The sequence below is a fragment of the Myotis lucifugus genome, unplaced genomic scaffold, assembly GCF_000147115.1.
Source record: "Myotis lucifugus unplaced genomic scaffold, Myoluc2.0 scaffold_160, whole genome shotgun sequence".
NCBI lineage: Eukaryota > Metazoa > Chordata > Mammalia > Chiroptera > Vespertilionidae > Myotis > Myotis lucifugus.
Window position 1 is genome coordinate 2959583 of NW_005871208.1, and position 24483 is coordinate 2984065.

Sequence of the window (24483 nt, forward strand, 5' to 3'; positions counted from 1 at the left end):
GGAGGCGGCTCTGGCTGCGCGCGGCAGCGGCGGCGCGGAGAGCTGGGACCCGGAGCCCAGAGCTGGGCAGCGGGAGAGGAGCAGCCGCAGGAACTGCAGCTCTGCCAGCTTGGGCTGAGCCTAGAGATACCGGCCTGGCTGGTCCACGCCAGCCGCAGGTGGGAAGGGGCTGGGATGGGGGTGAGGGTCCTCCGGTGAGGGGCTGAGGCTGAGCCGCGGTGCTGTCTCCTCCCTCTGTTCCGTAGACAGAGGCTGAGCATGGAGCTGTCCCCTTGCAGCCCTCCCGAGATGCTGGAGTCGGATTGCCCGTCACCCCTGGAGCTGAAGTCAGCCCCCAGCAAGAAGATGTGGATCAAGCTTCGGTCTCTGTGAGTCCCCGGCCCGGAGTGGGGGGAAGGGATCTCAGGGCGCCTGGAAAAAGGGGGAGGGGGGGCAGGAGTCGGGCTGGTGGATGTTTTCCCGGCACACATGTTGGCAGGTGCAAGGAAACACACTGCTCTGACACGAGTGGCCAGGCACATGTGCAAGGCATGTGCTGGCTGGGTAGAGCAGGTTTAGGAGTTGCAAAGCTAGCGATGTGGACCCCCGGTGACACGCAGCGCGGAGAGGATGTGCGGTGCAGTGTGTCAGGGCTGCAGACCGGCAGCATCCAGGAGGCGCCAGGCTGACTCACACGTATCCATGTGCAGGGTTGTGCAGATGTGAGACACATCACATGTGTGTGCATGAGTGTCTGAGGTCACAGGAATGTTTGTGGAATGATTGCACACAGCTGCAGATGCAGTGCACGGGGATTCTAGTGCCAACCTGTGGGTCATATGTACCTCTGCTGGGATTGGTGGCTTCTGCCTCCTGCATCCTACATGGGGTGGGGGGTGGGGGACCCCATACCTGAGCTGCTCCTTTCTCTTGAGGCCTGGAGCCCCACTCTGCACTTCTCCTGGGATCTGGAGGAGTGGTGGAGCCCCTACCTAGGATCTGGAGGAGGAGGGTAGGGTTCCTACCTGGGAGCAGGGAGGTGAAGAATGATTGATAGGGCAAGGTAACTGTCCAAGCCTGTTTGTTGCTATTGGGTCTCCCTAGGATCTCCAAGCACATTTAGGCATCTTTTCTCATTGTTGCAGGATGAGGGCATGTGGAAAGGAATAAGTGAGGAATAAATGAGGAAAGTCCCAAGAGAGGAGAGGAACTTTTCTTCCTGTTCCTCAGAGAAAGAGAGGGTCTAGTCCAGGGGTGGGCAAACTTTTTGACTCGAGGGCCACAATGGGTTCTTAAACTGGACCGGAGGGCCGGAACAAAAGCATGGATGGACTGTTTGTGTGAACTAATATAAATTCAAAGTAAACATCATTACATAAAAGGGTACGGTCTTTTTTTTTTTTTTAGTTTTATTCATTTCAAATGGGCCAGGTCCGGGCCCGCGGCCCGTAGTTTGCCCACGGCTGGTCTAGCCAAATACAAGCCATGCACCAATCTCCGAGTCAGCTGGGAGTGAGTAACCCCCGCAGTCTGTTGATTCTTAAGCAGAGCACAGGGGAAGGTGCTCCTCTCCCTAATATGACCCCCCCCCCCCCCATGGACCCAGGAAAGAGGTTGTGGATGTTTAACAAGGAAATATAGGTAACATAGCCCCTAAACCCAGTTCCTCCCCAGTATCCTCAATAGTGAGCACTGAAGCTTCCATTTCTGGGCTCTGGCCGAGAGGGAGAGATGAGGTAGGAGATGGCTAGATGCTAATGATTGTGTTGTTTTAAAAAATACTTCAACTGCGGCAATAAGATGATGCCTTTTTACTGGGTGGTGGGTCCGATTTATATACTAGCTGCTTGGAGAGGCCTGAGGGAGAACTGAGGCATAGTGTAACAAGGCTTGGAATCCAAATGTGCTTTGCAGTTCACCCCCTTTGCTGCCTCCAGCCAATGCAATTTGCGGGCTCTCTGAAGCGCAGCCTTGGAATGAGTTCTGGGATGAAGAATGGAAAACCAGATTGAATTGATTTTTGTTGGGAGGAGCGCTGGTTGATTCTTGTTAGAAAACTGTGCTAGTAACTGTTAATAGTAACTAAGATCCAAAGAGGGACAGGTAAGGAGGTGGTTGAAGGCAGAAAAGGGGCCTCAAGGTCTATAAATGCGAGAATTCAAGGTATCCTGGGATGACTCCCCCTTAGCTCTAGTGGTCATCATATATTCCCCAGCCTCTATTCCAGGTAACAGGTCCTGCAAAAGAGCAGGTTTTACCATCTCCCTTTCTAACCAAAAGTCTTTCCTGGAGGCAAATTGCTATTTCTTCTGATGTGAGAAGTTCTCAGTGGCGAGAGAAGAGGATCCCCAGAGGAGGCATGGAAACCTGGGGAAAGAAGGGAGCAGAGGCGCTGCCCCCACAAAGTGTGTTAGTTGACCTGTCCTTACAGGAGAGGGTGGTGGACAAGGATCACTAATTATATTGATTAGATTATCTGGTCTTCACTCACTTTAGCAATCTGAACCTTAAGAGTGCTAGCTTATGCATAATAACGTACCCAGAAAAGTACCATCTCCTCAAGTACCACTAAGACAGATTCCCAATCTCACTTCCTCAGAGCAGAGAAAGATCTTGGTATCAAGGGAGATCCCAAGTTGATGGGTGACTGGATTTGGCCCTGTTTGAATATTGGGGAGGCTTTGCCAATCAGATGAAGGGAAATAAAAGGATTTAGGACTAGGGTAGGAGAGCGAGACTCTCTAACTCTCAGGGTTGAGGGCTGATCAAAAAAGGCATTCTCTCTTTTAGGTGGAAATAGAACACCCCTTCCCCCAACCCAAATCCCCACCTGTTCCCAAATGGGCTTGAGTGGGAAGGGGTTGTTTAGTCTGGAAATGGTGTGGCGGGGGGGGGGGGGGTGTGTGTGTGAAAATAATTATCTCAGGATTGGGTACTGAATAGAAATGAAAGCAGATGGAGTATATCTATATCTATATCTATATCTATATCTATATCTATATCTATATCTATATCTATATCTATATCTATCTATATCTATCTATAAAGGCTTTGATTCCCCTACTCAACATATCCTATACCCATTATGCCCTCCCCTTCTCCCCTATACTCTTTTAATTTTTAATCTAGGACATCTAGACTCTCTTCAGGGAGGCCAGGCCTGATGTTTTTGCCCCTGGTTAAAAAGCGATATAATAGCCCTGACCGGTTTGACTCAGTGGATAGAGCATTGGCCTGCGGACTGAAGGGTCCCAGGTTCGATTCCAGTCAAGGGCATGTACCTTGGTTGCGGGCACATACCCAGTGGGAGGGGTGTGCAGGAGGCAGCTGATCGATGTTTCTCTCTCATGGATGTTTCTAACTCTCTATCCCTCTCCCTTCCTCTCTGTAAAAAAAAATCAATAAAATATATATTAAAAAATGTGATATAATATAATTGTGCAGGGCAATTTCTTTCTGGGAAGGGTATCCAGGAATTTTGTTCCCACACTAGCATGCTGCCAAAGATAAATCCAGAATCTGGAGCATATGAGCTGGAGAGTCCCTAACTGTGGGGTTTCATCTCTACCTAGCAGGAAAATGTTCCTAACTAAGCAGACTCAAGCTGAGACATGAGAGAGGCTGGGGCAGGCAGTCTGGAGATGATGGGTTGACCAGGATGGTTTTTAGCATCTCTCATCCTAAGATGAAGGAATTGACTTCTCTGAGACCTGAGGGCTTTCAGGAGTGAGGGGGAAGGTCAGTAGGAGTAGAAGGGTTTTTTTTTTTAATGTCTTTTGGGAATCAAGAAAAACTATGAGTAGAGATTTGTTTGTTACCCTTAGCTCATTCATTCATTCATTCATTCATTCAACAACTATTAATTTTCTCCTGTGTGCCATGTGATGTGCTGGATGCAGGGGATATAGTGCTGGACAAAATGAACACAAGCCCTGCTCCTATGGAGCTTGTAATTTGGGTCAACTCCAACATTTTGATACACCTGTTCCTCATTTTGATACTCCCACCCCAGTGGTAAAAGTCTACCACTCTGGTTTCTGCTTAATCTTTTCCTTTGGGGGTTACAGGAAAGTACAAGCATCACTCTCTTCTCTCTGCTTCAGTTTATCCTGGAATTTTACAGACAGAACCTTCCTCTTCCTTTGGGATAGTACAGACACAATCCCTTTCTCTTTTTTCTCCACATGGTACGCACTCAGGACTCTCAAGGTGTAGGCTCAATGTCATAAGCTGCTGTTCAAGGTCATTAAGGCGAGCTGGAGCAAGGACCCAGTTGGGGATTATTTTTGCCCATCTTGTTTCGTCAGTCTATTGTGGTACCTGGAATATCATAGGCACTCGATAAATAAAAGAAGAAACAAATGAACGAATGGTTATCTTTCAATATGTCACCAAGCCCAGGTCAGACTCTGATTCTGTGGTGCGTGTGTTCCTGCGTGCAGAGCGGGGAGTAGGAAATGGGGGTGGAAGAAAGGGCGATGTTGTTTTTTGAGAAGGTGATGTTTAAAAGGTGTGGGGTTTGAGCGCCTCAGAAAAGAGCCTGGGACTGAAGGAGTTACAGAGAGGATACATAAACGACGTTATTTGGATGTGTGAACGAGATGTATCCGCATGATTGTGAATGCTCGACATGTTTACATACGATTCTGGGTAAAGGTTGATATACGTGCTGGGGAGTTTGTGGAGCCGGAGTTCTGTGACGATGTCTCTTTGTTTTTATGTTCATAAATGGCATGTGTGATGATAAATATGTTGGGAAGGTATGCTGAATTAGGGTATGCTGAATGCCTGAAATTGTTCTATGTAGGAATGAGATGTATGAGTGTATGTGAGTATGTGTGTAAGTAATGGGATAATATGTGTGTGTGATCTTGTGTATGTGTTTGTGACACATTTTTTGACAGTCCTGGGGAGATCAAATGGGTAGGAGGGGGAAGCTGAGGGACGGAACGGGGTGTCTCACTGATTTATCCCACCTTTCGTCCTCATTTTGTGTGTGCCCCATGAGTGATCTTCTGTGGCTCTTACCAATTTTGAAAACTGTGCTGCTGTCCTCCTTTTTCTGCATATGGCTGTGGAGCTGTTGTGAAGATTGCAGGGTAAACTAGAGCTCCTTGGATCGCTGGAGAAAAAGGAGCATCATTTCTCCCAGGCCTTAGCGAGATGATTTTTAGTGCCTTCCTCCCTGGGTCAGCCCTTCCTCCTTTATTTTCAACCATAGCAAAGGGACTTTCTCTTCCTTGGGTTTATATCTTCCCCCCTACCCGCCCCACCCCCCCATCAGATGGCTTCCATCTCTCTATTCCCCCCATCAGCTTTGTCTGAATGAGGCATCCCGGATGGTAGAGGGTGGAAAATTTCTGCAGTAAGCTGAGGGGAGGTGCAAAGACAGGGAAAATCAATTCAGACCAAAGGAAGAAGTCCACAAATGCCTGGTCAGAATAGGTGGCTGGAGGGAATCAGGGAGGCAGGGCTGTAGACGATCATTGGGAATATTGGGAGATTAGAGTTGGAGTTCATGTTTCCACTCTGCCTGATCTTGAAGTCACACAGTCTCTCTGAATCTCAGTTCTTCATTCATTGTCATCCATATGAAAGTGACTTCTGAATGATACAGTCTGGAGTTCTTTCAGCATGGGAGTAAGAATAAATGGGTGATCATTGGCTTGGATGGGGAGAAAATAAAGATTCAAGAGGCAGGAATATGAATTACTTAGTAGGTTTGAGTCCCGGTGTCTGGGACATGATTTGGAAGAGTCTTGTTGATGAATGGTAGTCTGGAGCAGGCGAGGCAGGTGTCTGAGCTTAGAGACTAGAAGGCTGGCTGGGGCTGAGGAAGGGCTGACCTAGATAGAGTGTGGGTCACTGAGGTCAAAAGAAAGAGATGATACGCCTTATCATCTCTTTTCCGAGGAAAAACTAGAAGTGAGTAGAGCAATTGCAGTTCTAAGACATGGTGTGTGGGGGGAGCCCAGGGACGGCCACTGGAGAGTTCTGTGAGCACTGGAGGAATTCCCCTCTGGCGTTTATCCTCAGTCCCCAGGCCTGAGTGTGATATGACCAGGTATGCCACGTCCTATTTTAGAGAATCTCTCAAGTCCCTTAGAACCCAAATATCACTCCGCCTGCTCAGGAGCCCCAGGAGGCCAGTTGGAAAGACTGAGAGAGATCCCACATTTGAGGTGGCATGTATCCCTCTTGCCAGTAGGGGGTGAAGTAGCCTGGAGATGCTATGGGACTGGAAGGCCAGGTGAGACTCAGGAGGAGAGAGGCCTGGATGTCTCACCCTTTCCACTTGCCCGCTGCCCAGGGGGCTCCTGACGTCAGCGAAGCGAGTGCTTGTTTTCCATCCTCCCCTGGTTTTTGGCCGCCTCCATCGGACTTTGAAGGAGGAGCGGGAAGCCTTTCCTCTCGCAGGGATCATTGAGGATTTGCTTCCCACTTCTCTGCTCCCTCTGTTTTCCCCTTCTTTGATTCTTCCTGCATCCTTTCCTCTGTCCCTTCCCTCCTTTGTTCACATCTTTCTTGGCTCCTCTTTCTCTGCAAGGACTCTTTCGCTCTCTCTGGTCCCACTTCCTCTCTTCCTGTTCCCTTTGACTTACCCTCTTGCTCTCACCTTCAGTCCTTCTACTCCTCGCTCGCCTTGGCTAGGAGTCAGAAACCCTGGGGCTTCCCCCACCTGGTGGTGATGGTGGAGGGTAAGTTTGCTGCAGGCACCCTTTGGGGCCACCTTAGGAGTCCAGCTGCCACCCCTGTATTCTGCAAGGCCTTCCTTTTACCTTCTCAGTGACCTCATCCTCCCAGCCTCCGGGAAGGAAGCCAAGTAATTGCCTTTGGATCTCAGGGGGCTGATTTTTCTCAGGTACGGAATTTCTAACTCTTCAGGACAGCAGCAGAGAAAGAGGGACAAAACCAGGGCAGCAGGTGGGGTGCAGGTGAGACAACTGGGAGACTGGAAGTTGTTAGATCATGAGATTGTCCCTCAAGGGAGGAAGACTTAATGGTCTGAGAGAAGTGGGAGAGAATCCTGGGAATGCTGAGGTGGGCAAAGGTGGGAACTGAGGGGGAAGAAAGGTGACCGAGAAGGGAAAAGGAAAAAACAAATGCTATCCATTCAATGCAGGGAGATAGATGCTATCCATTCAATGCCAGTGCTCTTGCCCCTCTAGTACCCCCACCCCCAGCCCTGCAGCTGCTCCTCTCCCCTCAGTGCCTGCTGCATCTATGGAGCTTATCCCTTTCTGGGAAGAAAAGATGAGGGTTGCCTTTACCTCAGCATCCCAGACCAGGCAAACGTCCACTGAGGGAATGGGAGTGGGGTTTTGGTGGAGAAACAGGCTTGGTGGGAAAAGGGCCAGGGCATATGCGGGGGCGGGGGGGGGGGGCTGGCGGCGTGGGCAGGGAGAAGAGCTAGAAAGGGGGGCTTCAGGTGGTGCTGTGGATGCAGGCAGGCTCCCAGGTCAGTTGATTCCACAGCTGCAATGAGTAGTCAGATTTGCAAATAATTATGGCTGCAGTGGAATGAATAGGCTGCCAGCGGCTGATGGTACCATTTAGGTTGGGAAGGGAGCGTGGCTTCCTGGGGGCTTAGTGAGTCTCTGGCAGGCAGGACCTGGGGGCTAGAGAAGCTTCTCCTTTCATTCCTGTTGCTTAGCTTTCTTGCTCCCTTATTGGTCAGCTCTTGTGGATCTAACTTGGCACCATCTCCCTTGTTCTCGCCTCTATGCCCACTTTGTTTGGAAACTTCTTGGGGCCCGGACTGAGTGAGCTCACGTGCCAACAGTGTTGCCAAGTTCCCTAAGCCCAGACTGTCTCTCTACCAAACAGTAGCTTTAGAAATTCCAATCTGAAAAATTAAAATAAATCAAATTGTGCCAGACTCACCCCCAAAGACTTTTCTGTTCTGCCTGTTCTCTTCCTTTCTGTTTTTCTTTGAAATGTCAAGAAAATTTGCCGTGTTTTTTTTTGTTTTGTTTTGCTTTTGATTTTTATTGTAGCAAGATGGATTAATGATAGGTATTCAGGAGAACGTCCTGGAAAGTTCATGGAGGTTAGAATGTGACCTTTCTATGATAAAGAAGAAAGCCACTCTCCTCCTTTAAGAACCAGGTTAGGGATGAGTTGGGGGAAGCGTTGATGAACTTGAACTCAGGATGAATCGAGACCCAGGCATCCTACTTCCCTGGTGTCTCCAATGCAGGCACTGCATCTGAGAACCATAAAGGTTACAGAGGAGGAAGCTGATGCCATCGATAGTTGGTAAGGTGAGGGACAGGGCTGGGACCAGACACAAATTCCACTGATCCCCAATTTAGTGCTGTTCCTGTCACACCTGCAGTCAGTCCCTTGCCAAGTTTCCAACTCACTTTCCCACCCCAGGCTGCTTTTAACATCTGTTAGGCCCCCTGGAAGCTGGACATCTGCTGGCAACATCTGTTGGGATGTGGTTTGGAGGGTCGGTGGGGTGGTTCATGTGGAGGTGGTTAATGAGCAGAATTAAACAGTGCAGGGAGGGAGAAGAGGGGTGGACAACGGAAGCAGAGAAAGAGTTCTTCTGGACTGCGCCTTGGGAGCCCCTTCTCTGACTCGTCTTCCTCTTGCCACCCCTCCCAGTTCCTCCCTCACTCAAGGGCTAAAGACTGAGGGAGAAGGGACTCATTTGTGTGCTGGGCTGGGAGCCAGGATATTGGGTCTTTTTTGGTCTGGACCAAGGCTCGAGCTGCTTAGATTACCCCCTTCCTCATCTGACCTGAGCTGTGCTGGGCTGTTGCTAGGTAGACCTGTTAGAAAGGGCTTCTGGTCAGGAGGCAGAGGGGGCTTCGCCTTCAGACACAGGCAGGGGTGAGCTGACTCCTTTCCCTCTTCTTCGGTATTTCTCAGACCCTCTTTACAGCTCCTTTCTGATCTCCCTTCCTTCCCTCCCTGTGCCTTAGTACCTCCTGCTCCTCTCCCTCCTTTCCCTCCACTCACCTGGTTTCTGTCCTTCCCCACTAACCCCCAGTCTTCCACAGGCTCTGCCCCATTCTCCCCCCACCCTCCCTCCACCCAGCTCCTCTGGCCAGTGCCTAGAGACCGCTGCCATGTCAACCTGCCACCTGCTACCTCCCGGGATGGCACCCCAGCTCTGCCACTAGGGGGGCTATTTTTATCTCTAGAGCCACCCCCGCCACTGTGCCCAGCCAGCTGCAAGAGCCAGGCTGCTCATATAGCAATGGGAAGCCAGGGGTGAGGGGAGCACCAGTGTTTGGATAGGTAGAGATCTGCTGTTCTTGGCTTCTGGAGCTCCATGCTCCATATATTCTCCGGCTTCTGCTTCCACTGCCTCCTGACCCCTTTGTCAGGAGTAAGGAGTCGGGGAGAAGTCCCAGACATCGGGAGTGGTGGGAGCAGGCTTTTCCACATCCGGGGGCCTAGGGGACTTTGTTCATGGAGGACTCTTACTAAACATTTGCCGAACTAATGAAATAAAGGATTGGATTAAATAATCTTTTGCTTCATGCATCACTTTATAGTTCCCAAGGTGCTCTTCTGTGGGCTCATTTGATCCTTGTGAGAATTCTGTGAAGCGTGTATTATTTACCCATTATACAGACAAGGAAGCTGGAGCTCACAGTATCTTGCCCAAGGACACACACAGTGATAAAGTCTAGACAGAAGGCTCTTGATTTTATTTTTATTTTTTTAAAAATATATTTTATTGATTTTTTACAGAGAGGAAGGGAGAGGGATAGAGAGTTAGAAACATCGATGAGAGAGAAGCATTGACCAGCTGCCTCCTGCACACCTCCTACCGGGGATGTGCCCACAACCAAGGTACATGCCCTTGACCGGAATCGAACCTGGGATCCCTCAGTCCCCAGGCCGACGCTCTATCCAGTGAGCCAAACCGGCTAGGGCTTGATTTTAATTCATGTCCTCTTCCTATTGGATTTAGATAATTTCCTTCATTTTTTTAATTTCTGAGATTTTGGAGCCTTAGAGCCAGTTAATCTCTTTCTCAATAACCCTCCCACCCTACCTCCTTTCCTGTCCCTCTCCCCACCCCTCCCTTAGACCCCTCTTCTCTGACCAGAGGCAGTATCTCCTATCCTTTGTTCATCCCATCCCAAGTCCAATCCTTCAGTGCAGGTGGGGAAAGCTGGGGGTGGGCCAGGAAGGAGGCATGGTCGTTGGGCTCCTTGTTATTTTAAGGGCTAAAGGAAAATCCATGCTGGACTGTTTGTTGGAGTTGTTATAGATATGCCCTGCCTGCCACCCAGGGGACAGTTTCCTTAGCTTGGGCAGAGGTAGAATGTGGCGTGTGTGTATATATGTGGGTGAGTGGATATGTGTGATTTTTTTTCACCAGGAAGGGATGGTGGTTTACTGATATCTTTCCTTATTAGGAACAGTTATAATAATAACTGTTATAATATAACAGTTATAATAATAATAATAATAGTAATAATAATAATAATAATAATAATAAACAATCTGGGTTGAGTGATACAACAATCTGGGTTGAGTGACACAGCACGTATGTCTTTGGGGGTGAGGGCTAAACAGTCATTTGTCCAACCAGCTTTGGTTCTACTGGGCAAGAGAGCAGAGGGATGGGTATCCTCTCCAAAGCTTTTCTAGTCTAACAAATCTCTACTTCCAGTAGGAGGGTTGAGGTTAGTGCCTACTTGGTTAGGGTAACAGGGCCTGGAGTGAGGGGAGGGCGGGGAGCTGCCTGGCTTGGTGTTTGTGCTGTTCCTCCATCCTATCCCTCCAAGCAAGCATGGCCACAGAGTAGGCCAGGTGACTGTCCCTCATCTCCTGGGTGGCAGTTCTGGGTCTCGGACTCTGGGTCTAGTCCTTTCTTTCTAAAAACACTAACCAGTGTGTGTGTGTGTGTGTGTGTGTGTGTGTGTGTGTGTGTGTGTGTATGTGTTGGGGGGCACAGAGTGGCCTGCCTCATGGCTACCGGGAGTTCACTGGAAAACAACTTGTAGATATTTAACCTCTATTCCTCCCCTTGCTGTTGAATCCCACTTTTACTTGTCCATTACTCAGTGGAGCTGAGAAACAGCAGGTTCCCAAACTTCATTTGTTTATAATCTTTCAAGGCTTTGGCATAGTGACAAGGTATTTTAATTTCTCCCTGCGTTTGGGGGGTGGAGGAGGGAGGGAGAAGACTTCCTGTCATAAAATCCTGGCGCTTGGCCTGTTTCTTCTCTTTTCCCCTTTTCCTGTCATACTCATCCCCACCGGTCCCCTGTCCTCATTTCCACATGGCCCCAGCCCTAGACCCTAGATTAAGGAAATTGTAGTAGCGCAGAACTCTCTTCCTTGGATGTGTTGGGCTTCACTCCCGGCTTTCATCCTTAGCCCCGCCCAGCCCCGCAGCTGACCAATCGTAGCCCAATGCACTTATATTGGTGATGTCATCTCTCAGCCCACCCGGAGGCGGGCTGGGGCTGTGTGCTAACATCCACTTCGCCCCGGAGGCCAGGTTTTCTTCCCAACCTGAGCAAGAGCAAAGAGAGCCTGGAGAAGGAAGAAGGGGTCTCCCTTTGGCCATCCCATCACTTCTCTTCCAGTTAACTCAGTTATCCCCCAATCCCTGTTTTACAGATGAAAAACCTGGGGCTGGGAGTGTTAATGTAACTTGCCCAACCTCTTGGTGTCTGTGAGCAAGTCCTCCTGATTGTCATACACTGCTTGGGGGGTGGGGTGGGGGTGGGGATAGAGTGGGGGAGGGGGGCGGGGGGGATAGGGGCTTCTCTCCTGGTTGGAAGGTCACTGGGTAAGGATCCCCTGATCCCTGGCTTCAGCAAGCCCCTCCCCTGCAGTTTCTAATCCTCCTCCTGCCTGGCTTCCATTCTTTCAGGTGGGTTAAAGCTCATTCTTCAAGATGAGCTTTAACCCACCATGGAAAAGGCTCCTGGAAAAGGCTCCTGGGAGGGCGCAGAGTCTCGACCCCTCTGGGGGGCTCTTGCAGAGTCCCTTCCCCTCCTACTACAGACTTCCTCTTAGGACAGATTCAGGATGGTCCCTGTCCCTCACCCTTAAGCCTCCTACTAACTAACTAACCCCTTCTCCTCAAAGAGGAGCCCCACCTCCTCAGAGCAGGGCCTGGCCTGTGCTATTTCTGTCCTTTCTGGGATTTTTCTGAGAACAGATTCTTGTTTTCAGTTCTTTTCAGATGTGAAACTTTTCCCGTGGCCTCTCACCCAGTTGCTGTGGGCTGGGTCTCTGCCTCATCACTGCCTTCTTCCTCCAGCCAGGCTCCTCCTGTTCCCCCGCAACCCCCCCAAGTTCTCTCTGGTCAGTCACTCAATTCTGCCGAGACCTGGAGGAGGAAGTTAGGGGCCCAAGAGGGCGCCATTCCCCTCAGGGGCTCCAGGGTCTTGGGGGCAGCATATTGATGCTCTGAAGTAGGAGACTTTAATTCCCATGGCAAATCCTGTTCCTGTGCAGAGGAGCCACCTCCAGGGCCCCATCCTCCGGTAGGCGGTAGGCGCCGGGGTGAGGAAGGGAGAGGGGAGGAGGATGGCAGGTTGCTGTGGGTCCACCAGTTGTAATTTGGTGGAGGGGAGCGATTAAGACTTGACATTTATTTAATGAATATGTTGTGTGTGTGTGTGTGTACTTCTCCTCCATCTTTAACCCCATCCATCTTGCCTTTTACCTCATACTTTTCCTTACCCACCTCCCCTTCCTTTTTATCACTTCTTCTTGACTACGGCAGGTGTCTTAGTAGAATGTCCCTCCTTTCTCTGCTTCCTGACCCCCAGCATCCTTAGGACCTCACATTCCTCTGACATCTCTTCATCTGGTCTTAAGAACCCAAAAGGAAAATAGGATTCTTCTCACAACTCTCAGCCCCTGGGCTTAAGGCTGCTCTGTGCTGAGCCCCCTATTTACAGTGATCTTTTGGGGAATGTAGATTCTGGAAGTAGTGCAGGGGTATTTGGAAATTGCCAGATCATCAGCCATATGGTAATTCAAAGAAATGAACTGGTGGGGGCTGAGGAAGCTGAGCTCTTTTGGGGTTTAAGGATTATTACTGCCTAGAACCTTTTCCAGCTGGATGCCCAGAGCTGGAAGACACTGGGACCTTCCAAGGGTTAGGATCTGAGGCGTTTCCCATGGTGCAGGGGCTGAAGGTAAAGGAGAAGAAGTGGTGGTGGTGAAACAGAGTTAGGGATGGAGGTGGAAGGAATGTTGGGGAAACTTCCAGTTTTCCTTAGGTCTGGATGAGGATTGGACAGGGTTGAGCATACAGTTTTGCAGGGAAAGGGACCGGTCCCTGACAGATTCTCCTAGGACTGAATCAGAGGGGTGGGAGTAAAACTGATGTAGGGGCGGGAGTAGGATTTCCTGCAGAAGAATGGTGAGGTGAGGACTTTGGGCGGGTCAAGGGAGATCTTAACTCTGAAGGACTTTAGAATCAGAGAGGCCCCTGCCAGGCCAGAAAGTGCCCTGTGGGGGTTCTATAATTTCAGGAAGGTGAAGTTCAGCACCTGGATCCTTCCAGCGGCCTGAGTCCAGGTTCCCCTTCTTGGACTCCCCATTTGACAAATATATCCTTTAACCTTTCTTTTCCTCTCGCTTTGGGAGTCTGCGCTGGTGGTGTCTGGATTGTGTTGGGTTCAGATTTCAACAGGAGCTATTAAGGAACTCCTGGAACTCCTGGACGGGATCAGAGGTGGAGGCAAGAGGAGCTTGGAGGGAGGGTGTGTTGAAAGGCAGCCCACGATCTCACTCTTCTCCCCAGGCTCTCCATTACACAGAAACCCGGCTCAGAGAGCACAATTGTGAGTTCTGGCAGATAGCTCTTCACCTAATGAATCAGCCTTCTTTCCCATTTATTTATTTAATGAACGTTTACTGAGCACGTATTGTGTGCTCTGCACACAGCAGCCAGGATAAACAAGTTCCTGTCAGTGCCATCAAGACACTCACAGTCTACTAGGGGTTGCCGGACACTAACACTTCATGAAGGGTGGATGGCTGGCCCGGCTGGTGTGGCTCAGCGGTTGAGTGTTGACCTATGAACCAGGAGATCACGGTTCGATTTCTGGTCAGGGCACATGCTCAGGTTGTGGGCTCGATCCCCAGTGTGGGGCATGCAGGAGGCAGCCGATCAATGATTCTCTCTCATCATTGATGTCTCTCTCTCTCTCTTTCCCTCTCCCTTCCTCTCTGAGATTCAAGAAGCTGTGATGGAATCAGTTCCAGCCTCTCTCCAATCTAATTACAAGATTGCGCTCCCTCTGCCCAACACCTCTGGTGTTTGGGGCACCGTTAAAGCTCCAATAGTGCGGGTTGTAGGCTTGCTGACCTGACTGAGATTAACAAGTTGTATGACCTTGAACGAGTCACTCAACCTCCCTCATCAGGTGATTGTGAGGCTCAAATGAGGGTTGTACTTGTAAAGGAGGATCATGACCATTTTCATTCTCCCATTTCCTCTGTTAGGGGACTTCCTAAGTACCAGTCTCCATCCAAACTAGACTCTCTTCTGGACTTGAGATAGAGAAGTCAGGCGCTGCTGGATTTGAAGGGAGTGAGCCATGAGCTGGGTAGGGCCAGCCTGCTGCTGGTCAGTTAATTCCGATTCAAGTCACATTTATAAAGACCCGGAGTATATGCCAGGCCTTTTGCATACATTATTTCATTTAATCCTCTTATTAACAGCCATTCACAGTTGGTGTATTATCCTCCTCAGTATTTTATAGGTGAAGGAATTGAGGCTCTAAAATAAAAGTTCTCAAACTTTAGTGTGTGTGAGAATCATCTGGAATGTTTGCTAACTGCAGATCCCTGAACCATACCCTCAGCTATTCTGGTTCAATAGGTGTGTAATGAGACCTAGAATCTAAAATTTTCATAAGTATCCCAGGTGGTTCTGATGTCAGTGGTCTACAGGCCACATCTTAATAGATACTGATTAAGAATTAAGAATTACTGACTTGCCCAAGGGCTCAGAGTCAGGTTTGATTGCTGCCTCCCTACCCCCCTCCACTCCCATTGTGAGGATAAAATGCGAGAATGTAGGAGAAAGCGCTTTTAAAAATGTAGAGCTGGCAGCATTGTTAGCGATTATGCGAATACATGCAAATGAGCACCTGTGGGCTTGACTGTTCACTTTGGGAGTCTGCGCTGAGATGTGTGTTTTGAGAGGCGGGTGGAGGAAAAAACTTTGGCGGAGGGCATTGACCTCTAGGGGCAGAGCGTTTGGTTGTAAAAAGGGCTGACCAAAGGGGAAAATTAGGGCTAGGACAGGCATCTGGGGGGAGGTGGGACCAGAGGCCTTTCTTCCTAGGTTGTGTGTCCCCAGATTTGAGGGCCCCTGGCCACAGGGACTGGCCAGGAGAGGGAAGCCTGGCTTGAGCCTGGGCCCCAAAGGCAGAGTGTACCTTTTTGTTCTGCGATGGCTGGGGGGCACTCTGGGAGATGCTGGCTCAGGTCCCCCTTTCTAGCTCATTGGCTGGAAAGCCTTTTCTGTTTCTATCTACTGATCTCCCAGCTGGGTCTGAGCTTTACTGAACTCCGCCTCTATCAGTGACCCCCTGTTTGCACATGGAGGGGGTGCAGCAGAAAGGCTGGAGGTTGGGATTTGGAGCACCCCCCTCCACCCCAGGAGGCTGCAGTGTCACCTCCCATCTCCCTGCTTTCCCTCCTGCCCCATGTGCAGACAGGTCTTCAGCCAGGTGAGAGTTGGCCGGGGATGCTTCCTGGGGCTGGCTGGCTGTTTTGGGCACCCCTCTTCCAGAGCTGCTGAGACCCCAGGATTCTAGGGCTGCTTTCCTTCAGGAATGCCATTGTTCTTCCTCCCCCGGCATCCCTGGGAATTGATGCTAATTTCAGCCTCTGGTCCCTGACTCATTCTCTTCTGCTCCCTGACTCAGAGGGTGGCCTTGGGTTTCTAAACCCCCTCTCAGTGGGGAATTGTGGTGGCCACCATTTCACCCCCATTTTGGTGGGGCTGGCAGGGCAGGGCTGGAGGAAGGAGCAAAGGGGAAAGTTTAATCGCTTTTTTTGAACATCACCATGAAGTCAGAAAGCATTGTTTGCTTTGTGACTGCCTGGGCTGGACTCAACAGACTTCTAAGAAGCCTCCCAGTTAATCACCAACCCCCAGAATTCGTGAGTGCAAACTGTGGGGGATTGTCCCTTCAGGCAACACATTCAGTAAGTGAGACCCCTGGCCACCACTCTTGCTCTGTGGAAGCTGCTGTAGGGCTGTGGTACCGGATGGGTCACCCTTTGCCAGAGGTTCTCTCTGGTACTGTCCCGGGCAGGCAGGGGTTAATCCTGCTTTGTCCTGGTTGATGGATTCTGGAATCATAATCCATTAGCTCTGCCTGGATGGAGTGAGGCCAGGAGAAAGCACTCAGATTGCTCTTTGTTCTGCGTCTTTGCCATCCTGCCGGGGACAGAGGGGCTATGGACATGTACCTCCCTCCCCATCATGACCTAGAGACACAGTGAGAGAATCTTGGGTCCTCTTTTGCTCTCTGTTGATTCCAGAGCCCTCTCTCATGGGGGAAATAAGCAGTTTCAGCTCTTGGTTATTCAGACTATGAAACAGACCATCCCCAAAACTTCCCCCCAGGGGCTTGTACCTGCCTAATTCTGCTGAGCCCCGGCAGTCTGAACAAGAATGTTCAGGAAACACTGATTAAAGGGGAGTGTTAAGAGGTAGAGATTCATGGGGACAATGGAGTCAGGAAAAGCCTGGAATTACACCTGGGTGGGGGTGGGGGTGTAGATACATTTAGTACGGTCAGTGGCAGTAGCCTGAGATGAAAAACATTAGCTGCTATTAGTCTTACTGTTAGAGCGATCAATGATTTATGGAAGACCAAAGGTATCCTGCCCGCATGACAAGGTAGCAGTGCCTAAGCAGGATGTCTGTGTCCCCCGCCCCTTCCCAGGCTACGCTACATGGTGAAGCAGTTGGAGAATGGGGAGGTCAACATTGAGGAGCTGAAGAAAAACCTGGAGTACACAGCGTCCCTGCTGGAGGCCGTCTACATAGACGAGACGCGGTGAGAGTGGTGACAGTGGAGATGCTGGGCAGGGAGAGACCTACCCACGGAGGAGGAAGATACCAGACAGACACAGTAGCCCAGACCCTGGGGGTCAGAGGAAGCTGGGGACAGAGACCTGTGCTGGGGTCAGAGTAGGAAGGAAGAGTGAGATGGGCAGAGAGGAAGAGCTATAGGTAGAAATACTGGCAGAGATAAAGAGGCAGAGAAACAGTCACAGAGTTGTAGAAACAGAGGCAAACAGGTGTCAAGAAGGAGAGAAGACTGTTGCCTTAAAGCTCATCTGGCCCCAGCCTCCCTCCCGGTGTGGAATCCCTCAGGCCCTGCACTGCCCAGTGTGGGAGCCACTGGCCTCATGTGGCCATTGAGACTTGAAATATGGCAACTGTGAACTGAGACGCGTATGTATTTGTAAAATACATGCTGGACTTCCAAGACTTAGAAAAGAGAATGTAAAATATCTCATCAGTATATGTTATATTGGTTCCACATTGAAATGACAATATTTTGGGCGTATTAGGTTAAAGAGTTTATCATTAAAATGAATTTCATGTTTTTTCTTTTTTTACATTTTAAATGTGGCGACTGGAAAACTTAAAGTTACAGTGGGGCCTTGACTTACGAGTTTAATTCATTTTGTGACGGAGCTCGTAACTCAAATTACTCGTATGTCAAATCATTAAATTGAACGAGTGAGACACATGATGCTGGGCTGATGTTGTGGCGTTCACTGTGACGTTCTCTGCGCCAACTAGCGGTGGGTTATCTGAAGCTGGCTCGTAACCCGAATTTTAGCTCGCAACTCAAAGCAAAAAATCGGCCGAGAGACCGCTCATATCTCGAAAAACTCGTTAGTCGGGACACTCGTAAGTGAAGGCCCCACTGTACTTCTGCGTGGCTTGCATCTTATTCCTGCTGGACAGTGCTTCTGGTCGCTAGCATCCCTGACGGGTGGTATTCCAGTGTCTGCTTGGACACTTCCAGAGCTGGGATGCTCATGACCTCACGCGGTGACCAGTTTTGACTGGGACATGAGATAGAGAAACAGAAAGAAAAGACACAGAGAGAAGAGCAGGAGAAGGGAGAGAGCTGGCCTGAGCGTTGCTGAGGGTGCGGTGTGGCCGGGCCCAGGGTCCCTGGGTTGCGGAAGCACTTCTTGTCTTTCCTCTTTGACGCCCTCTGGTGCCTCAGGCAAATCTTGGAACACGGAGGATGAGCTTCAGGAGCTGCGGTCAGACGCTGTGCCTTCCGAGGTGCGGGACTGGCTGGCCTCCACCTTCACCCAGCAGACCCGAGCCAAAGGCCGCCGAGCGGAGGAGAAGCCCAAGTTCCGCAGCATCGTGCACGCCGTGCAGGCTGGGATCTTCGTGGAGCGGTGAGGTTCGCCCGCGCTCGGCCTCCCTCTGCCTCTAGTCCTGTCCCTCGTCCCCGGCCACCCTGGTCCTCCAGGCCCCGCCAGTGGTATTGGCCCCACATGTCCAACTGATCAAACCCCACCCCACAGACCTTCACACCTGGGCCTCTTTCCACTGTTTCCCCCTAGGATGTTCCGGAGAACGTACACCTCCGTGGGCCCCTCCTATTCCACTGCGGTCCTCAACTGTCTCAAGGTGATCCTGGGCTCCCGCGAAAGAGGAGAAGGTCGGGGTGAGGAGGTGGAAATAGTCGTTGGGACTTCCAGACTCTGTTTAGGGGGTGATTTTTGCCTTCCCTTTTAAGTATTGTCCTCATGTTCCTCAAAACAACGTGTGCCCACTCCAGAGGCCTCTTTGTGTAACTGAGCGATGTCTGGGAAGGAAGGAAGAAGCCCACTTCACCACCTCCTTGTGTACTGCTTCCCAAGACTCTGTAACCATGGGCAAGTCCTCTCCGCTGCTGCCAGGCGCCCCCCTGGGCGCCTCCCTCCTAGTCTGTTGCTTCTCCACAGAACCTGGACCTCTGGTGCTTTGATGTCTTTTCCTTGAACCGGGCAGCCGATGACCACGCTCTGAGGACCATTGCATTTGAGTTGCTGACGCGGCATAACCTCATCAGCCGCTTTAAGGTTGGGTCATATTCTATTCCCGCCTTTGGGCATGATTCTCCACTCCCATTACTCCTGTTCTAGAAGATTCCCAACCAGTAGATTCCATAGGATCTCTCACTTAGTCCCACCATCAGGGGAGTCTCCTCCTGCCCACTCCAGTCCAGCCTTTCTTTCCCTTGCTGCAGTCCCAGCCTCTGACCTTATTTTGCGCCCTAGGCTAAGACTCTAGGTCTGTAACTGTCTAGCCCAGGATTCTGTTCTCTCCCCTTTGCTTTCTTTCCCTCTAACTTGACCTCTCCAGGCTGGTTCGCCGTTCACCTCCTCCTTTCAGCTGTCCTGCCTCCTGCCTGTGGACACCAGAGGCCTAAAGTCCAGATGCTGTCAGTCCTTGGGGACTAGAGTCTCTCCATGTGCTTGGGGGCAGGGGGAGGGGATAAAATTGGCCACAGCCACCCGGCTCTCCCACCTAGTGCTAGTCTCTGTCCAAGGAATTTTATGGAGAAGCTCAGCTCTTGGCAGTGCTGGGTAGGACTGTGTGAGGGGAGGGAGAGTGTGTGAACTCCATTTGCTCCTCAGCTTGGCCGGCCAAGAAGAATATAGGATTAAAGTCCTCTCCAGATCCTGTGCCAGGAGGGAATGTCTTTTGGGAATAGAGGCTGGAAAAAAACATTTCCACGTGGAAAACCACAGTTGGAAGTAGAGGGCGAGGGGTGTTGAAGAGTCGCAGTGGGGACTTAGGGGGGGTGGGCAATAGATGTTAGCGCAAAGGAAACCACGTGTTCTGAGGGCCCATGTCGGGGTGGGAGTGGGTGAAAGGAGTGTGGTTGAGGGGCCCCTCCAGAGGACTTTGAAAGGTCATCCTGCCATCCTGTGCCCCATTTCACCGTAAGGACCACCGGACCGCTGTGCATGTCTGCCTTCCTCCGCCCCACTCTGCCTTTTACAAGGGCTCCCAAAGGGCTTCCAGACCTTTCCCGAGGTGCTCAGGTGGGATTTTGTTCAGTGCCTTCCTGAGGCCTGTCCTTACTTTTATTTTCTTCCCTTTGATCCTGCCCGGAGAATAGCAGGGTCCTCTTTTTCTCCAGGCTTTTCCCAGCTCATGTTTCTCCAAACTGGTTCTCGGGCATATTCCAGGCACCAGCTTCTTTTAAACTCTGCTTCCTTACCTGGAAGGACTGGTTCTGGGGGGACCCTAAGAGTAATTGCATCAGGTTAGGATTGGCCCAACCCCAGTCCTAACCTGAGAGGGGAGTGCTTATTGCTTTAGTGTTCACTCATGGTAGAGCCCCCAGTTGGAGCTATCCTTCTCAAACTCCACATTCCCTTCCTGGACACCCAGCCCTCCTCTGCTCCTTCCCTTCCCTTCTCCCCTCCCCCTTCCCCTTTCTTTCCCCTCCCCCTTCCCCTCCCCCTTCCCCTTCCTCTTCCCTTCCCCTTCCCCTCCCTTCCCCATTCTCCTTCTCTTCTCTTCCCCTTCCCTTTCCCTCTCCCCCTCCCCCTTCCCTTCCCCTTCCTCCTCCCCCTCCCCCTTCTCTTCCCTTCCCTTCCTTCTTTCCCTTCCTGTCCCTTCCCTTCCCTCTTTCCCTTCCCTTTTCTCCAGGGACACCATGGCAATGAAACAGTAAGGGCAGTTGTCATGGAAACAGCCCTTTAAAATTCCCTAAATTTGGGACACAGCCCTCCAGGGGTGGGGGTGGGAGACATTAGGGTCTGATTGATGAGTGGCACATCCTCTGTGTCTGGTCACTTTCGCTCATCTCTACAGAAGCTTCCTCAGGTCCTGAACCTTGCTCTCCTCCTTGCCTCAGGCGATCCAGGGACCGGTGCAGACACCAGCCCTGCCCTCTAGGAGCCTTGAGCCTTTGAAGGAGGCAGGCATACCCCAAGGGCATATGCTGGACAGAGACGGAATTGATTAGCTTGTGTGTGTCTGGGTGGGGGGAGGCTTTCAGAGGAGGGGGTAATCTACATCTGGCTGGAAGGGTCCTCTCTACATCATCCTATCGTTTACCCTGCTTCTGAGCCCTTACCCATGGTGTTGGATTGGGTTGGGGTGGGTGGTTGAAAGGTAGGAGGGAAACTGTCTTTCCTTTTAAAAAAAATCTCCAGGGAAATAATAATAATTGTAGTTACTCTTTAGAGAGCACTTCCTAAGTGCCTTGTACTTATCTCATTAAATTCAAGGGGGGAGGTGGTATCTTCATTCCGCAATTAAGTCTCTGAGGCACAGAGAGGCATGTGACTTGCCCAAGGTCGCGTAGCCAGCAGGTGGTAGAGCCAGGATGTGAGCCTCGGTTCACCTGACTGCTGAGCCAGTGCTCTCCCTGTGCCACACTGCCTTCTACAGAAAAATGGCATTGCTGATCTCAGACCTGGGCCTCCTGCCATTCCTGCAGATCCTCCACGCAGCTCTATTTCCTCCCTCCTGCTGCAGATTCCCACTGTGTTTTTGATGACTTTCCTGGATGCTTTGGAGACAGGCTATGGGAAATACAAGAACCCTTACCACAACCAGATCCACGCAGCTGACGTTACTCAGACAGTCCACTGCTTCTTGCTCCGCACAGGGATGGTGGTAGGTGCCCTGGAGATCACTCTGCTGCGACTTAGGGCTTTATGACTGCATAACTGGGGTGTATACTCCCATTCCCCTCCTTCTCTCTTTGGTTCCTCCTTTGGCATCACAGTTTTCAGAGTCAAATCGGTCTTACTCTACAGAATTCCTGGGTGCACCATAATTTCACGGGATGTGTGCTGGGATGCAGTGGGAATGTTGCAGGTGGGAATGGAGGAGGGTCTTTGGTCATTCCGGGAGCTGAGAAACCTGGCTGCATTAGCCCACCAGCTGGCCTTGAAGAATGGAAGGGTGGTGTGAGCGGTCTAGCCTGTATGTGGAGATTTGGGGGCAGTGACTCAGAGAGGGTTGGCCCCCTCCCATCCTCTGTCTCTTTCTCCCAGCACTGCCTGTCAGAGATTGAAGTCTTGGCCATCATCTTTGCAGCAGCCATCCATGACTATGAGCACACAGGCACTACCAACAGCTTCCACATCCAGACTAAGTGAGGGGCGGGGTGTGGCAGGGTAGGAGGGGCCGAATGGAAGTGGGGAGGTTGCCAGAATTTCCATTTAACAGGGGGCTGACCATGATGACCTTTGGCTTTGCAGGTCAGAATGTGCCATCCTGTACAATGACCGCTCAGTGCTGGAGAATCACCACATCAGCTCTGTCTTCCGAATGATGCAGGACGACGAGATGAACATTTTCATCAACCTCACCAAGGATGAGTTTGTGTGAGCAGAAGCCAGGAGTGGGCATCCCTACAAGACCCCCTCACCCAACCCTCTCTCTCTACTACTTGGTCCTCCTGCCACCAGTGCTGTGGGGCTAATCGCTCTTCTGGTTCTATTCATTCAGGGAGCTGCGGGCCCTGGTCATCGAGATGGTCTTGGCCACAGACATGTCTTGCCATTTCCAGCAAGTGAAGTCCATGAAGACAGCCTTGCAGCAGCTGGAGAGGTGGCATCTGGTGGGGTGTGGCCGGGGCTAGGCCAGAGCAAGGGGTGTGTGAATCGGGGGGCATACACATGGGTGATTGGTGTGCCAAGTCTTTACCTGGATGTAGAAGCTCTCCTGGCTCCAGATAGCTGAGTGTATCTGTGTGTGTGTGTGTGTGTGTGTGTGTGTGTGTGTGTGTGTGTGACATGTGTGTGCACATGGCCCTGGGTTTAGGTACAGTCTAGGCACCTGGTATACTGGAGAGCACTTTGGGCTGGGAGTCTGAGATGGGCATTATCATCTCAGCTTCAGGACAGACTTACTCTGGAATGCTGGGAAAATCATTCAATCCTTCTGGACTCATTCCCTTATCTGTGAAATGTGAAAATGATATGCCTCCCTCCTCAACAGCTTGCCACCAGTTCCTACTATAAGCAGGCTACTGAGAGAGTCGTGTGAGGTAAAAGACAAAAACACAGAATAAAGGCCATAATTACATCCACTGTTGCTTAAAAGTGGGAGTATCTAAATGTGTGGGAGTTGCTAAATGTGTGTAAGAACGGACTATGTGTGTGTCCTGAAGGTGTGTGTTAGTGTGCCTACGTGTGGGAGAATGTGCTGTGTTAGAGCATATCATTGTTAGAAAATAATAATAATAATAATAACAATAATAATAATTATAGATAACATCTGCTGAGTACTTACTATGTGCCAGACACTTTTCTAAATACTTTTATATAGCATGCCATTTAATTCTCAGAACAATTCTATGTGGCAGATTCTGCTATTATTTCCGCTTAGGATTGAGGAAAATGAAATACAGCAAATTTAAGTAACTTGCTCTGTGTCACACAGCTAGCGTGTGATAGGCGTAGTGAGGATTGAACCCAGACCTCTGCTTCTAAGAGCCTGGGCTGCTTGCTCTGTGTGTGTGTGCGCGCTTGCGCTTGTGTTTGTGTGTATCCTTAGAGAGTGTTTGAAGTTACCTGAGAGGACCTGAGAGAGGGCATGTGATGGGGAGTTAGGAATGGTCCACATTTCCTTTTCCTAAAAGCCCAGTCTCCCTTCTCTCGCCATCTGCCTTGACCAGGATTGACAAGTCCAAGGCCCTGTCTCTACTGCTCCATGCTGCAGACATCAGCCATCCGACCAAGCAGTGGTCAGTTCACAGCCGCTGGACCAAGGCTCTCATGGAGGAATTCTTTCGCCAGGTACCATGGCATCCTTGCCCACCCCCTGCCCATGGGCCTTCTCTCGCTTGGTTTTCCATACTCCCACTCCAGACCTTCATTTAGCAACCTGCAGCTCCTGACCTGACCCCAAACCGGGGGGATAAACTGTCATCGTCCTAAGAGCTGAACGGTGGTTGATGAGAGGTGCATCCCGTTTGCCTATCACTCATTTCCAGGTCACAGGCACTCAGAGTGGAGGGGATGGAAGACCAGCAGGAGGCTCAGGGAGCCTCCTTCTTCTCCTCTTCCCTCTGCTAGGTACCTTCCAAGTCCACTCTGAGTGCCTGGGGGACATTCCTTTTCTACCACAACAACCTCCTACCACCCCAGCTTCACCCTGGGTCTGGTAGTCTGAGGTGTCCGCTCCAGCTTTCCCACCTGTCCTCTCCCCCAGGGTGACAAGGAGGCAGAGCTGGGTCTGCCCTTCTCTCCGCTGTGTGACCGCACTTCCACTCTCGTGGCACAGTCCCAGATTGGTGAGTATCCTTTCTCGCAGGGAGGAGAGGATTGCGAAGCGGAAAGAATGCTGCGTGGGGCCTGGGCCAGGACTTCCCCACGTCCCCAACCTCAAAGCCATTCTTCCCATAGAGGCAAGCCTGCTGTGCTAGGGCATGGGGTCCTGGGTGGAAGGCCAGGGGCGTGCAATGGTGGGGAGGAGTTCTCTGAGGTCACAAATGCATCATCCCAAAGGCTGCCTTCATTGGGAACTTTCAGCCGTAGGTTACT

At 50.9% G+C, this 24483-nt stretch overlaps 1 protein-coding gene across 1 annotated transcript in view; it reads left to right on the forward strand.

Moving 5' to 3' along the window:
* The first annotated feature begins 23 nt into the window (after positions 1–23).
* PDE1B (phosphodiesterase 1B) overlaps positions 24–24483 on the forward strand; it is a 27848-nt gene continuing 3388 nt past the window's right edge. The window contains 13 exon segments of the mRNA XM_006095815.3: positions 24–158; positions 246–368; positions 16890–17003; positions 18195–18207; positions 18209–18378; positions 18547–18613; positions 18931–19047; positions 21464–21604; positions 21988–22088; positions 22195–22320; positions 22445–22546; positions 23616–23736; positions 24152–24358. Coding sequence (XP_006095877.1) covers positions 259–368; positions 16890–17003; positions 18195–18207; positions 18209–18378; positions 18547–18613; positions 18931–19047; positions 21464–21604; positions 21988–22088; positions 22195–22320; positions 22445–22546; positions 23616–23736; positions 24152–24358 — 1389 coding nt within the window. The 5' untranslated portion in view covers positions 24–158; positions 246–258.